Below are 15,470 nucleotides of genomic sequence, written 5' to 3'. Positions count from 1 at the left end.
TGGATCGTTTTGATGGATGCCCGCGGATGCTCTGGCTTTCGTTAGGATGAATAAACTGAATTGATAGACTCATTTACCCACGCTTGCAAAGACGGATTCGGGGCTGGGAGGGGAGAACGGCTATGAGGTGTTTCCGGTGGAGATGCGGAGCTGTTCCGATTCCTCTTGAAGCCCCACTCGTGTAATTTGACGCGGTAGGCGCGGGTTCTGTTCTGGGTCACTAATGATGTCCTACCACACTTGATAAAGGACACGTACGAAGCGGTAAATCCATGAGCATCTCGCAGGTACCGCATTACCTCAGTCAAGGATTTTCCTTGCCTGACATACAGTCTTTCTATTCCATCTTTCACCTGTAGCCAGTCTTTTGTCATTTTTGGAGATGGGTGTTCGGAAGAGTGCAAAAAGTGAGACGACTTGTCTGCAAGGATAAGTGGGCCACTAGGCTGGAGTACTATCGTTCAAATAGGCTGGGGACACATACAACAGCCTTGGGCTGCAGGAATCATGGTCACCCCTCATTGGCCCCTGCACCGTGCAAAATGCACAGTGCAAAAACGCCAGTCTGGATAAGGAAAAGCAGCTGCGGGATCATGTGGGGGCTGTGGCGGGAGCAGAAGTGCACTGTGCAGAAAAACCGCTGCGCCCCACAAGAATTGCACAGCAAAGCGCTTCGCCGTGTCAGCTGGATCAAGAAACACATCGCAATTTTTGCACTGTGCAAATACGCTAAGGCTCCCGCTCCCCTGCATCTCGATAGCTGAAGCTGGGATCTCGTGTTGTCTGTCGTTCTCATACGCCAATCAATGATGAGGACTGTCGTGTTTCGAATACAGGGGCGCACAATCGTGGGTCGGCTCGCGCCTTTCGGTGCCGCAGGCTGTACATGGGAGCTGGATCCTGCAGTTCTGCCTGTGAAATGCAGGATTCTTGGTAATGTGCGCAGCCCATCGCAGGCTATGGGTTTTTGCACAGTGCAGTTCACCAGCAATTAAATGTCTTCCCGCCTTGAAGCGACTCGTCTGTCGTTTCACTTGTCTCGTGCTCTGTGCTTGAAGAATTACCATTTGCAACCACACCAAAATCTCGATTCACAGACATTTACCTTTGGCGGCACTCGAACGCAATGACTACGACCACCACGTCATCTACAACAAGAACATCAGCTTGGTGAGTTAGCTTCCGCTAATCTTGTCCAACTTTCACTTATTTTCCCCATAGCGGCTGCGAACATTTTACCAGCCCCAGTCCAATCTCTACGGAGAGCGAGCATGTTAAGAAGTGCGCAGTGCACTTCAGCACTCAGACCAACCACCGAAACAATAACAGTTTTCAGTTGACAACTGAGAACTTGGCCGCTCATCAACCTATCAGCGATCCAACGAGGATCCGGCGACTCAATCAGGCTGCTGAGGAGTTGGGGTTTCAATTGCCGAGAAAAAGCCTGTATTTAGAGGGTATTTCAGATGAAGGGCCGATGGAACGCTGGATCAATGCTGATAGGTGCTGCTCTGAGGCGGCGATAGAGAGTTACAGCGTACGGAGAAAGGGCAAGTGAATGGAAATCTCAAAAAGAAAAAGAAAAAGAAAAACACTATATGAAAAACCAGTCAGGTGGAAAGACACGGACAGTGACCAACGTGGAGGCGACGCACATCAGTTCACCCTGCAGCAAAGCTTCTCTCCCACGCCTAGGGCTCGTGCTCAGAGACGCTTTATGCAGGGAGAGGGTGGAGCTACCGTCCAAACGTGAATGTACAACCGTTGATTCCACGTCCATGTCCAAACAGTAATTTCGATTACCTAAAACATGAGTGAAAAATAAATCCGAGTGGTACAGGACAAGGATTGATGATTAATATTGCAATTAATTACCTGTTAGGCTGTTCACTGTAGTCTCCTTCTAATGGTGTTTGAGATAGTCTGCAGCCCTTTCAGACGCCCCTCGCCAGTCTCGCCGAGGTACAGAGAGGCGACTGGCCAGGCATGAATACCTCCTTTTTCTTCGTAGACGTCAACATGTGCTCCTGCTTTTCTTAATACGCCAACCAAGCTTCGTATTTCAGGCCCAAGAACTTCTTCAGTCCCGAAGAGAAAGCACCAGCCTTGAGAAGGGGATGCTCTTGCCCAGCGTCCAAGGTCTCTGCAGTTACCCGGAGAAACCATTGGGTCGTCGACGGACACTTTGTTGCCGACGTACTGTTTTCCGTAGAGGTGGAGACTGTCGGAGTTGAGATAGTCGCTCGCCGTATTTCGATTGTTCGGAGAGATGATCGTGACCCACGGTGAAATCATGGTAGCCAACCCTGGCAGCTTGCCGTGGTGACGCGGGTGATCTGCAAGATATAGCAGGAGACTGAGGATGATGGTTCCACCTGCGGAGTCACCGCCGACACAGATTCGCGATGGATCTTCGATAACGGAAAGGACGTGCTCATATCCTGCAAAGGCCTGCTGGACTTGGGTTGGATAGATGGCATCGGGTACAAGGGTATACTCTAGCGCCAAGAGTGCTGGGTTCTTGTAGCCTGCTTCTTTCAGGAGGGAGACCCACGCAAGGAGAAATTCCATGTAGAAATAGCTCGAGCCCATTGAAAAACCGCCTCCATGGCAATAAAACACAACGATGTCCGGCTTGACCTCTTCGTCAACGGTGAGCCAAACACCGTGAAAGCTATCTTTCTTCACTTCTCTCCAAGAAATGGGTGAGCGGAGGCGGTTATGGCGCAGCATTCGCCATTTCAAAAATGGCAGGGATACAGGTTTTGAGAAGAAGACACGGCCAATGTATGCGGGCATGCAGGCGAAAGCGTAGCGCACGCATCTGATGACGAAGTCTTGGAATGGAGTGGCTCTCTGAACGAAGGGAGATCGATCTGCCCATGGGGTGAAGAATCTTTCACGCACGAACTGGTACGGTATCAAGATAACTGTGCATTGTTGATCAACGATGGTTCCACGAATTAAGGACAATGGATGTACCAATGTGGGGCAGAGCATGAAGTACCCATGTCACTAGGTCGAAAAAATCGACATTCAGAAGCAATTGGGGCGCAAGGAAGATAAGAAAGACAACGCAGTCCAGGTACGAGATCTGCGTGAGGATCATATTTCCTGGGCGATGAATTCGGGTGAGGGAGTAGAGAACATTGAGCTGAAGAGCGAGCGAGTGGTCCGACGTCTATGACGCTGATAGGCTGGGCGCCTAGGCCGAAAGAAGGTATCGAGCGCACGCCGCGCACACAACGCGCCCCGGCGGCAGATGCAAAGAGCAGCGGGAAAGTGGATGGGCGATTGACGCGTGGCGTGCCAGCGCGAGCCTGGATGACGTGAGGCGTCCGCGGTCGGCGGTTTGATTAGATAAGCGTCACGTGTCCTGAAATTTCCGCGGCCTCATTTGCTGCTTGGCCGGCGGCCTGCCATCACCGTCACCACCGACCACTTCAAGCAACCTGCTGCCTTCACGCGCCACGGGCTGGTTGCGCGCACGCAGCTGCTCCGACTTTGCGGCTTCTTTTTCTCTTCGTCTCTCTCCCTCTCCCTTCCACTGTCAACCCTGCGCTTCGACTCCAATGCGCTGAAGCTCGTCCCACCCGCCGGCTATCCAGCAACGACCTCCGCTTCCGCAAATTTCGCGTTTGCCCCACGCAAAGTTTTGCCGCGGAACTGAATTCGCACGCTGGAAGCCATGGACCTAGCAAGGTGCGCCCCCGCCTCAAACCCCGCGATGCTGCAGCTAGCGCTGACCCGCCACCTGTACAGCTCTCTGACCCAGGAAGAAATTCCTATCAAGCTGCGATGCGCCATCTGCAACAAGCTGGTCGTCAACGCTTTCGGCCTGCCGTGCTGCGACCAATCGATATGCGGAAACTGTAAAGAATTATACCCTTCCGATGCTCGTGTGTCGATGCTGACCCGCGCAGGCCAATCTTCGCTGCCTGATTCCTGCCCGGTGTGCTCCCACAGCCCTCTCTCCGCCGAAGACTGCAAGCCGAAAAAGAATCTGCGCCTTACCGTCAAGGCATACTTGAAGTCGGAGGAAAAGAAGCGCGACAAGGAACGCTCCGTCAGCGTTGTAGCCAAGCCCGACACTCCGGTAACTCCAGGTGGAACCGCGCCACCTGTGGTCCAATCTATAGAGCAGCCTCTTGATGCGCCCGACCAATTTGCCACCAGCGCCCCGGCCGCTGCTCAAGAAGCGAAGGACCAGGACCACAGTGACGTGGCCCAGACAAACGAGGTGCCTCAGGCTGATACGGCAACTCCAGTTGCGGACCTTGGACAAACAGAGGTGAGATTGGCGCATCTTTTTCAGGAGCGAGGCTGATATAATGTAGGGTGCAAATGAAACCGAAGATCCCCAGAACCAGGATCCGCACGGCCAGGACCCCGCCACAGAAGCCAGCGCCGGGGAAAACGCAGATTCTGAAAAGAAAGAGGATGGTCAAGAGAGTCAAGAAGGATCTCAAGAAGGTCAAGATGCGCAAGGCGAAGGCGACAAGCAAGCCGGAAACTGGAATGCCGGAGCGAACGGAACCCCAGCCCAAGGCCAGATGTTTGGAAACGGATTTGGTTTTGATCCAAGCCAAGCCGGGTTCAACGGCATGAACTGGACTGGCTCCGGAGGCTTCAACCCTATGATGATGAACGGCATGTCCAATGGCAACTGGAACAACTTTGGTATGATGGGTAAGCTACTCTAGTCCAGGTCACATATCGGCAGTTGTACTGACATGAAAACTCAGGCATGCCCGGCATGGGGATGGACCCAATGGCCATGTCCCAAGGAATGTTCGGAGGCTTCGGAGGTCAAGGCATGGGCATGAACGGAATGAACATGGGCATGGGCTACGGCGGAGGGTACGGTGGCGGATGGAATGGACAGCAGATGAGTGGTAATGACTTTGGTGGCGCAAATGCTGGCTATTATCCCGGAGGTGGATATAATCAACAATCGCACCAGCAAGGGCATTTCCCGCAGCATCAGATGAATCATCATCACAACCAGCAGTTCGCAAAGAATAATTTCCAGAACCAGAATCGCTTCCAGGAGCCCGGCGCATATCAGCAGCAGAAGCAGCTTGGCCCAGACCAGCAGGGAGATAGCGGTGCTGGTCCTGGCCAAGCTGATGGAAATGCTGCTGCTCAAGGTCAGGTGTTAGGCGAGGATCAAGGCGAGACCGAAAATAAGGCCTCCGAGAACCATGTTTCCGAGGCGAATGTGGAGGACGGCGCCCTCGAGAACCAAGTTCCTCCGGACCTTCACAATCGACGGTCGTCACAGGCAGAATCGGGCGATGCGCAGAATGATGCGAACGACGAAGAGAATCCTACCCAGCCGGCTGATGTCACGAACGAAACGCAAAACGAGGCGACATCTGGAGAAGTTCACGAGGGCGACCCAAGTGCGGAAACCAAGGATGAAGGTGACACTAACCCTACTGCAGGAGGACCTGACGCCCAAGAAGGCGAGACAGGACAAGCTCCCGAACTTGGTGAGGAGCCATCCGAAAACGCGCAGCTTCAAGGTTCCCAGCAGCCAGAACATGGGTTTCCAAACCAGAACTTCCCCCACCAGCCCATGGGTGGATTCGGCAACGCGGATCCTACTACCATGGGCATGAACATGAGCATGGGAATGGGCATGGGCATGGATCCTTCATTCATGGGTATGCCTATGGCCGGCATGCCCGATCCTTCGATGGGTTTTGGGCCTATGAATCAGCACTTCGACTACTCAGGCCGTGGAAGAGGTGGTTTCAGGGGCGGTTACGGACGCGGCTATCAGAACTTCCGGGGAGGTTTCGGACGCGGGATGCATGGCCCTGGATTTGGACCAGGAGGTGGTGGTTTTGGAGGAAACGTTACCGTTCTAGCAGGTGGAGAGCCAAAGGGAGTAGGAGTCGAGGGTGCTCCAACGGGACCTAAAGCCATGCGCGAAGGGCTGCCAAACACCGGTGCCAGTGGCCGACTGGGTAGAGCAGCATTCGCTGGTGGTATAGGCAGAGGCTTGCCGCACCAAGGATCGGCCCCTCCATCCGAGCACCAGTCAAGGTGAGTAAATTCCAAGCTACAGGAAGCCAAGCTCGAGATTCTAACATTAGGAAGCAAAACACCCGAAAATGGTCCCAGCCGTGCTCACTCGCCTTCGCGGCAGAGGTCAAAGTCGCGGTCGAAATCCCGATCTCGTTCACCGTCTCGTCGGCATCGCCACCGTCATCGGTATCACTCTGCAGATCCCTCGTCGGAGACCGAATCGCGTGAGCGTCGCGAGGAAAGACGTCGTCACCGCTCATCGCGCAAGTATGAAGATGAAGACGAGGCTTCGTACGAGGACTCTAGAGCCCGCGGCTACAGCAAAGAGCGCCCCAGAGATTCATCTGTTGACTCATCGAGACACCGCAGCAGACGGGACCGTGATAAGGACCGGCACCGGTCTTCGCGGTCTCACCGTGACCGTAGTCGTGAACACCGTCGTCACCGACACAGATCCAGGACTCCGACGGCGGATGACCGCGATGATGCGGTCAGCATTGCGAATGGTACGGATGCCGGTAGCGAAGCCGGTAGCCGCAGAAAGCGTGACAAGTACCGCGAGCGCGAGAAGGAGCGCGACCGTGACTACGACCGCAAAGACAGAGAAAGAGAACGCGACCGTGATCGCGACAGGGACAGAGATAGGGAGAGGGAAAAGAAGCGCTCCTCTCGCCGGGACAGGTCCGGCTCCCCATCGCACGATTACTCCGACGACGATAGGCACCACCGTTCATCACGCCGCCGTCGTGAGAAGGAAAAGGAGCGGGAAAAGGAAAGAGACCGTGCGGCTCGTAGAGAAGAGGGTCAGGCCGAGGCTGAAGAAAGCGAGTTCAAGATTCAAGGCCGCTCCAAATCGAAGCTGGCAAATGAGACGGCTGACTCGTCCTCGATGCCGCCTCCGCCCAAAGGTATGTCTAATTCTCGAGCATCCCCGCCTTCGCAGGCGCCCAAGGGCCCGTCGTCGTCTAGAACCCGTGACCGCGATCGCGATCGTGAAAGAGAAAAGGACAAGGAGCGGGAGAGCTCGTCTCGGCGCAACAGCGTGTCGCAGTCGCCAACGACGGACGGGCCTTCCCAAAGCGCCGACCCGCACACGCTCGAGCGCGAGGCACGCAACCGCGAGCGCATGCTCAAGGAAGCGCAGCGCAGGGCGTCTCTTCAAAATCCTTCGTCTAGCAGTAGTGAGAAAAGAAAGCGCGGATACGATGGATACGAGGATGATAAGTCGTTTGCCCCACCAACGGGTCCCAGCGCAGAGCGCGAGCGGCACAGCAGCAGCAAGAGACGCAGAGGCAGCGAAGCCGAGGCCAGCGGCAGCGGCAGCAGGGAAGATCGCAGCAACAGTAGCAGGAAGAGGCGGGTGAGCTACAAGTACGAAGATGAAGAGAATGACGAGGCTCGAGCCAGGCGTGTGGAGAGCGAAAGGGAGGCACAGAGATGGAGGTAAGAAAAGCTTGGAGCGGTTGGATGATGCGTTTGGAAGCATCAAAAAGAAATAAGGCCTCTGGATGAGGTGCTCTAATCACTGTACATTAGCCATTATTACTCCGGTCGCAGCAGACGTGACATGTATCAGGGCGGCAAAACGTTGGGTTGGAGTCGTATGTAGAGCTAGTCGCCGAAGAAAAAAAAAGAGACCAGATACCAGAACAGCATGCATGTGCCATCAGGAGTGCAATAAGGAGGCGGAGATGAAATTGATAATGTAAGCTTGGCAGTCTCCTATTCCCGCCCAAGCAGCGCCGAGGTGTTCCCGTGACGCTTGGCCATGGTGGAATGTTCCTGCGGCGCTGCCCTGACCGTTTGCTGACGTCTCCTGTTCCGCGTCGTGCATCTCACTTCTTGGCCGCCACGACGGCGGAGCAACAGCCGAGAATGTCTCATGCCAGGCGACGTTGTTACGAATTCCACTGCCAAGGATTTCCGCTCGAGCCGGAGAGAGAAGAAACGATTGAATGCTGATTGCACACGGTGATCTCCACTCGGTAGCCCTGTTCTGCTCAGGCGTTATGCTGGCTCGCACGCCCGGAGCCGCAAAGCCAACGTCAGCTCTTACAAGTCCCGGCAGCCCCCTCGTCCATGGAGAGGTTCCTCACGCCAATCCCCGCACTACGCGCCAGGCCAATTAGACTAGAGGACGGACGGTAGCGACGCGGCCCAGCCCCTCAGGACTACGCGTATGCATTTCTACAGGGCAAGAAGGATCGCGGTGACAGTGGTATCGCCGAGTGACGCTCGGATCGGGCCTCCGCTTTTTTAGTCGGCAAACGAGATGACCAGCAATGGATCCGAGTTTTCCCTCTACGTCGCCTCCTTCAGGGAACAATAAGGATCACGGCGCGCGCAAGCCTGCTTCTCTTGGCGTGGAGAAAGGGCACACGCACCACCACTCGGGCGCGGGAAACTAGTACTTCTTCGCCATGCCTCCCGCGTAGTTCTGCCCTGTTCTTCCATTCCTGTTCCCTTTTCGCGTTTGAGAGAGTGTGGCGGCGCCACCACAACGACTTGCCGTTGTTCCGCCATGGAGACGACCCGCCGTGGCGTATCCCACTACCTACCCTTGTCCATCGTTGCCGCATTTTGGCTTGCTCCGCCCACGCTCGCTCAGGTCCCTTTTACGAATAATGATGGCTTGTACAATTTCGTCACTGTACGTGCTTCTTCTCTCCAGGCCACCCCGTGGGACCCCCTTCCCGAAAGAGACAGTGAAAAGTGTCCACACTGCCAAGAAACCCCCCAACCGGGATCCATATCAGCAAACACGGTGCCAATCCGGGGGAAAGAGAGATGCTGATCATCACGACATCGTCTAGCGCCCCGAGATCAGGGCACCTAAACTCGACGTCAGAATCTACGACAGGGATGCTGTCACTCCCGGCTACTGGTTCGTGGCGCCATACAACACCAACAATGGCTGGGAATCCCACCAGGGTCCTCTGTATGAGACGTGCCAGGTCGGCCCGGCCATATACGACAGCAACGGAGTGAGTCTTGCAACGCAACCTTAACGACTGGACCTCACGGCTCACGAGTCATTTTCGTAGGACCTGATATGGAGTGGGGCGTGCGACTTCAACAACATGAACGCCTTCGACTTCAAGCCGATCGACTACGGCGGCAAGAAGTACCTCTCGCTCAACGTGGGGCGCGGCACGCCGTCGGTGTACGGGGCGGGCGTCATCCTGTCCGACACGTACGAGGTGGTGCGCGAGGTGCAGATGAGCGGGCACACGGACGACTTCAACCAGCACGAGTTCAACGTCATCGACGACGGCGACGCGGTGCTGTACGTGACGGAGCAGAACCTCGAGGTGCCGGCCGCCAGCATCGGCCTGGTGGGTGGCGAGGCCGCCGATGAGCCCGTGAACCTGTGGGCGCGCAGCAACGGCATCGTCGAGGAGTCGCTGCTGTGGGGCCGCGAGGAGACGGTCAACTTCGAGTGGGAGTGCGTCGACGGCATCCCGCTGAACGAGAGCACCTTTCCCTGGCCCGAGTCGGCCGAGGAGGGCCGCGGCTGGGACTACATGCACATGAACTCGATCGACAAGTTCCCCAACGGCGACTACCTGTTCTCGATGCGCTACTCGGACTCGCTGATGCGCGTGTCGGGCGAGGACAAGTCGATCGTCTGGCGGATGGGCGGCAAGGCCTCGGACTTTGAGATGAAGGACGGCTTCCACTTCTCGCGCCAGCACCACGGCCGTATCGTATCCACCAGCGAGTCTCACACGATCCTGACGCTGCTCGACAACGCCGCCGGCAGTTTGGGGAAAGACGAGGTCACGACGGCGAGCGAGAGCTCGGCCCTCATCGTCCTGCTGCAGCACGACCCTGCCAACCGCGCCAGCTGGACCGCCGAGGTCCTGCGCCGCTACCCGCGTCCGGACGGCGACTACTCGCACCTCCGCGGTTCCGTCCAAATCCTCTCCAAAGGACAAGCAGCCGACGAAGACGAATCCACCTTCGACCCGACAAAAACACCCTACCCATCCAGCCTAACGCACATCCACGACCGCTACCCGGACTGGGAGACGGCCAACCTGTTCGTGGGCTGGTCCAAGAACGGCTACATGACCGAATTCCGCGCCAACGGCAGCGTCGTGGCCGAGGCGCGCTTCGTCACGTCGCACCTCGACACGTACCGCGCGTACAAGCACCGCGGGTTCGTGGGCAGGCCCGTCGAGCCGCCCGCGCTCGTGGCGTACGCCTTTGGGGATGTCACGGGCCAGAGCTCGGCGATTGTGGATGGCAGCGGCCGCGGCGTGGGGCAGACGATGACGGTGGCGTACGTGAGCTGGAACGGCGCGACAGAGGTGAAGCGCTGGCGCGCGTTCGGGAAGGTGGTGCAGGACGGCGGCGTCGTGGTGCTGGGGGGCAATGGGCCGACGACGTATGACGAGGCGTACGGCCTGGGGAACGCGGTCGATCCTGTCGGGGGAAAAGATGAAGTGGAGGAGGATGAGCGCCCCTCGTCGACTCTTCCGTCACCATCACCGTCATCCGCATACCGTCTCTCCCCGTCCTCCTCCCCTTTCCCGTCGTCCTCCTACCCCTTGTCCACCCTGAACAGCGGCGGCCGCGCCGTCCGCCACCGTCGCCGCGACAAGATCCCCACGCCCTCGGACACGCACCCGGCCCCGGTCACCACGCACCTCGGCACCTTCGCCCGCGCCGGCTTCGAGACGGTCCTCACCATCCCCAACCTGCCCGTCTCGCACATCTGGGTCGAGGCCCTCGACGCCCGCGGCAACGTCCTCGGCCAGAGCCCCGTTGTCCGCGTCGTCGTTCCCGGGGCGCAGCGGCCGTACGCGCCTGCTGACGTGCTCAATGGCGATGATGACGATGGGGTGGGAGGGGGGGACTTTGTCTTTGCGGATGAGAGTGAGGGCTTGATTGGGTTGGTGAAGGTGCCGCCGCAGGCGGCGGTGGCGGGGAGCGCGGGGTGGGGGTATGCGAGCGTGAATGGGGTGAGTAGGGGAGGGGAGGCGTGGGGATGGTTGGCGGTTATGGGGGTGGGTGCGGGTGTCGGCGTGGGCGCGGCGATGGTGGTGTTGGGGGTGTGGTGGGGGTGGAGCGTTTGGTCGTCGAGCAGGAAGGAGGAGAGGATTGGTGGTGGAGGGAAGAGGAGGAGGTGGAAGGGGAAGGCGCCGGCGGTCGACAAGGGGAAGTACAGGGCCGTTGCTGGGGATGAAGAGGACGAAGACGAGGCGATGGAGCTGGTGGAGACGGGGAGCGAGAGCCGGAGCAGCGATGGTGGGGACGAGTATCTGGGCAGGTTGGATTGGGCGCCGATGATCTTTGGGAGGGGCACTGCGGGCGTGGGTGGTGCCGGGAGAGGGAGGGGCTTCGACGAGGAGATGACGTTGGGAGAGGTGAGGAGGGGCATGGCACAGATGAGACAGCAGCAGGGATACCATCAGAGGAATGGCAGTCAGGCCGAGTACTGGGGTTCCGCGCCATTGGTATTCCAGGCGAAGAACAAATGGGATGGTGAACGCATGTAGGGAGGGATGAAGCGATGTTGACAAAAGTCGGACAAAAGGGTAAGCATGCATTATGCGTTGGAGATGGATCTGTCACATTTAATCTTTTTTTGGCGTCTCCGAGCATTTGAGCGGATTCTCAGTTAGCATAGCGGTCACATAGCATGGGGCGGCGTTGGTTACTCAAATGCCTACTTCAAAACTAAATTTTCGAACACTGTATCTAATCATCAGTCACCGTATGTTCGAAGAGTAAAGTCGATAATATACATCCTAATATGTTGATTTTCATCGTTGTTCAGACATGCTGTGTTCCGTCATCGCCTCCGCTTCCCCGACCTTCGATCAAAGATAAATACTTCCACGACGCACACGAGAAGAGGGGAAGTAAACCCGGGCCATTACATGATCGGTATACCCCCTTTGCCACACAGTAGCGTCCTTTACCATGTGTGTCTTGCAATTGCAAGCTGTGGTGATGATGATCAATGATGCAAAGAGCAAGCGGAGAGCTTTAAGAAGCCTGCAGATCTACCCAAAAGACGCATCACCTGCATGCGTTCGGCACATATCATTCCAAAACATAAGGAGCTATGGTACACAGCGGATGCGGCCTACGTGTGACGTGACCATAGCGTAGGGGCGGATCAATGACTGGTCTGCTGGCCTGACAGGCACTTCCGATACGGTGTCTTTCCGCAATGCTGTCTTTAAAAAACAAAATTGTCTCTGAGACACACAAGAACGAGCTAGATCGTATCACTGAAAATTGAAATTTTGTTACCTGAATATCTCCGAAGGACGAATAATGAAACTCCTGTCCGCTTTTGCGAGCTCCTTGCGGAATCTATCGAATTGTGAGCGGTTCCGTCTGCGTAGAGGAAGCTTAGAGCTTCACTTTAGTAATGTTGATTTACGGTATATGGAGAGGTTCATCATGTTCCAGAAGTGATGGACTTCCCAATTCCCGTGTGCTGTTGGCTACCATTGTAGGGGAAATGGGTTCAAGATTGAAACATAAGAAGCAAGGAATTAAAGTTATTAAATGATATAGACTTCCCACGAGTTGTTTTTGGCAAACCGACCCGTATTCTCATGTCTCTCTGAGTTCCTGGGTGAGTTAACCACACCACCGTCTCTTATGCGAAAACATGTCCCAAGGGTGGTAAGTTGGATGGCAACAGGCGGAAGAAAATTTTGTACTACAACGTGAGATGAGGCGAGTGTTTTCCGCCCAAAGATCGTATTATTGGGAGCACATAATACAGCTACAAGCGTTCCGATGATAGTTCTCTAAACATGTTAAAGCTGGAACATATACATCAAGTGTTTATACTCTGAATATCGCAGTAGCTTCTCCGAACTCTGCGGCAATGGTCCGAGATTTATTTTGAACCTTTTTCTTGTGGAGTATTGAGATTTTAAGGAAAATGATGCGCATATCAGTTCGTCCATCTACAGCTGTTATGTGCTTCAGAAGCACTACTACGAGATATTTCGGTATGATTATGATGTGAAAAATGCTTCTGGTAATTCACAGTTCACTTACTTTCTTCATAGTGAGGAGCAGACGGTAAAGTCACGAAAGATTTGAAGGAATTGTCATACGGACCACCATGAGATCCAACCCATTTGAGTATTATCAAATGCAGGAAAATTATCTTGGACACCGTTGTAAATTATCGCCTCTTCGCGTAATGATGGTCCTTGATGCTGAAGTATGAATCATCGATAGTGATGCGTTGAAGCTTAATGGGTTGTAATGGTTTTCTCGCTGTAATAGCTCATTGGAAATTGCTCTAAAATCCCCCAAGGGCCATGAGCGAAACCTCCAACGTAGCTTAGTTGTTCTGCGGACAATAATTCATGCCGAAAGGGCCTGAAGGAATAATTGTAAGCACAAGTCACTCAATATCCATCGCGGGATTGTAAAGACTGTGGCATAAGCTTCTCGCATGTGCTGATCACCTGCCAGCGATACTTTGTAAGCGTTGGCAGCTGAGAAATTCGTGTGAAGCATGCATTATTCTTTGGCAGTCCGAAATATTAAAACCCTCTCTTCACCTGTAGTCGAAGCGGGTGGTTCCCAGATTCAGTGAGCACAAGCCTTGACATAGCAGATGTTGCTGCTGCTCAGTACTTTTGGCCGGGTTTCAGAGACTTAGATGCTGTGTATGCCATGACTGAATTAACAATTTTAATGATATATAAAAAACAGTTATTCAAGTTGCCCTTCATCATTGCGCTATGTTGGTGAATGGCTATATAATCATGATGCAATAAATTGTCCTCAGTGCATAAGATAAAATAGTTATTGATGGGTGAAGGAAGGCGATCGAATCACCCAAATCAGAGGAAAGAGAACAAGAGGGAAGACGAGAAAATTATTAGACCCGGGCTTACTCTGAAAAGCAAAGAGAACTTGTACGGAAAGAAAGTATGAGCAAGAACTTGAACGAGTCAATAACTCCGTAGAGCACACGAAGACACCAGTATCACCCAAAACTCGTAGTAAACACAGCTTATCCGTAGATATATCTTATATTGTTACATTATTTTCCCATCTCTACAGGTATCTTTACAAAAGCCCAGTCGACCATAAGCCGCCTACACGCCCCCAAGACCCGGATACCATGACCAGCCCAATATACAATAATGCCGCCCGTGTGAAAGAGAGGGGAGAGTGTGATTCGTGGGAGATGTGCGATTAAATGCAAGGTTGCGACTATGCGGCGGCCTTGGTCCTCAACTGTACGCCGTGCCAGCCCTTGATCTCGTCTTTCAGGATCTCGTTGACCAGTTTGTGTTGTTTGATGACCGTCATGCCCTTGAACTTGGGGCTTTCGATATCGAGCGCGTACATGGAACCGCAACCACCGCTAATGTCCTGGACCTACTCCACAGAAAAAAAAATTGTTAGCCCTTCGTTCATCCTCACTTCCATTGCCACAGCCGAGAGAGAGGGCAGCGTGAGAGGGGGTAGGAGAGGGGTGAGGTTGGCATGATCCGACATACCTCCAAGCGCACAGGGTCTAGATTGTCCTTAATCTTATTGAAGACATGCAGCTCGCCCTCAGACAGGTAATCCGGCGGCTCGGGCGCGGCGCTGCTCGACATGCAGCGGCGCGCTGCAGCAGGGCCTGGTGCGAAGGCTGCGGCGCGGGCAGCAGCTGGCCGTGGCGTCGGGGCCTTGTGCGAAAATAGCAGTTGGGTGTAGGAACGCGTCAGTGGAGTGTGGGCAGATGCTGCAGCAGCGGCGCAGCGGCGCGTGCTGAGGGCTGCGGAGGCGGCGATGCGCGAGGCGGCTCTTGAGGGCGCCATTGAGAGTCTGCGGGGCGGTCAGAGAGGGGCGCGGGGGCAGCAAGGGAAGACGGTATCCGTACCTGGGAGAAGTTTGAGGTTTGCGGGAGAGTGAACGCTCGTCATGGACTCGTTGCGAGCACCGACATCACGGCCGGCCGACCGACCGGGGTGGGTCAAAGCAGCCGGCCAATCGCCGCGCAGCCATTCCTCAGAGCCTCACCACCGACGTCCTTCGTAACCTTCGCCTCAGGAATCAGTATCCCGCAACGTCGCGCAGCTCTCGCGAACACCAGCTCGGCTTGCGGCATCGCAGCGCCACAGCCAGAGCGGCCGGAGCCATGTCTCGGATCAGCGCCGGGCGCGAGATGCGGGGTGGGTGCGAAGCGTGAGCTGACTGGCTGCAGGCCGCGCCGACGTCGCTCTCCCCCAGAGCAGCCGTCAAATAACTGCACGTCCGCGCGGAGGTACCTCCAAAGTACCCCTCCGTCACTACCCACCCTCCGCACGCCGCAACAAAAGGTACATCTCCGCAGACGTCAAGGGTCCTTAGCCGCCACGAGTCTGGATGAGCCGCTCCTCTCGACCTTAGGCTCCAGACCATCGACACCGCGATCCGCCTATCGCTTCCCCTGCCGTTTCGCGCTGTCA

At 55.4% G+C, this 15,470-nt stretch overlaps 3 protein-coding genes across 3 annotated transcripts; 2 read left to right on the top strand and 1 right to left on the bottom strand.

Annotated features, from left to right (window-relative positions):
• Window positions 1–3,688: 3,688 nt before the first annotated feature.
• Window positions 3,689–7,483, top strand: LTHEOB_1122 (Pre-mRNA-splicing factor 38b; the record flags this gene model as incomplete). Its single annotated transcript, XM_035507952.1, has 6 exons — window positions 3,689–3,702; window positions 3,763–3,872; window positions 3,924–4,291; window positions 4,338–4,689; window positions 4,746–6,054; window positions 6,496–7,483. The coding sequence occupies 6 exons, from the start codon at window positions 3,689–3,691 to the stop codon at window positions 7,481–7,483; spliced, it is 3,141 nt and encodes a 1,046-aa protein (XP_035367469.1).
• Window positions 7,484–8,557: 1,074 nt separating this feature from the next.
• Window positions 8,558–11,540, top strand: LTHEOB_1121 (Arylsulfotransferase; the record flags this gene model as incomplete). The annotated part of the gene is made up of 3 exons (XM_035507941.1): window positions 8,558–8,686; window positions 8,850–9,020; window positions 9,081–11,540. 3 exons carry the CDS (start codon window positions 8,558–8,560, stop codon window positions 11,538–11,540), a joined length of 2,760 nt encoding a protein of 919 aa, XP_035367468.1.
• A 2,704-nt stretch (window positions 11,541–14,244) lies between these two features.
• LTHEOB_1120 (BolA protein) lies at window positions 14,245–14,840 on the bottom strand (the record flags this gene model as incomplete). The annotated part of the gene is made up of 2 exons (XM_035507930.1): window positions 14,245–14,412; window positions 14,535–14,840. The coding sequence occupies 2 exons, from the start codon at window positions 14,838–14,840 to the stop codon at window positions 14,245–14,247; spliced, it is 474 nt and encodes a 157-aa protein (XP_035367467.1).
• Window positions 14,841–15,470: the final 630 nt, after the last annotated feature.

Source organism: Lasiodiplodia theobromae (genome assembly GCF_012971845.1).
Source record: "Lasiodiplodia theobromae strain AM2As chromosome Unknown scaffold_3, whole genome shotgun sequence".
In the NCBI taxonomy this organism is placed as follows: Eukaryota; Fungi; Ascomycota; class Dothideomycetes; order Botryosphaeriales; family Botryosphaeriaceae; genus Lasiodiplodia; species Lasiodiplodia theobromae.
This window is presented reverse-complemented; position numbering and strand designations above follow the sequence as displayed.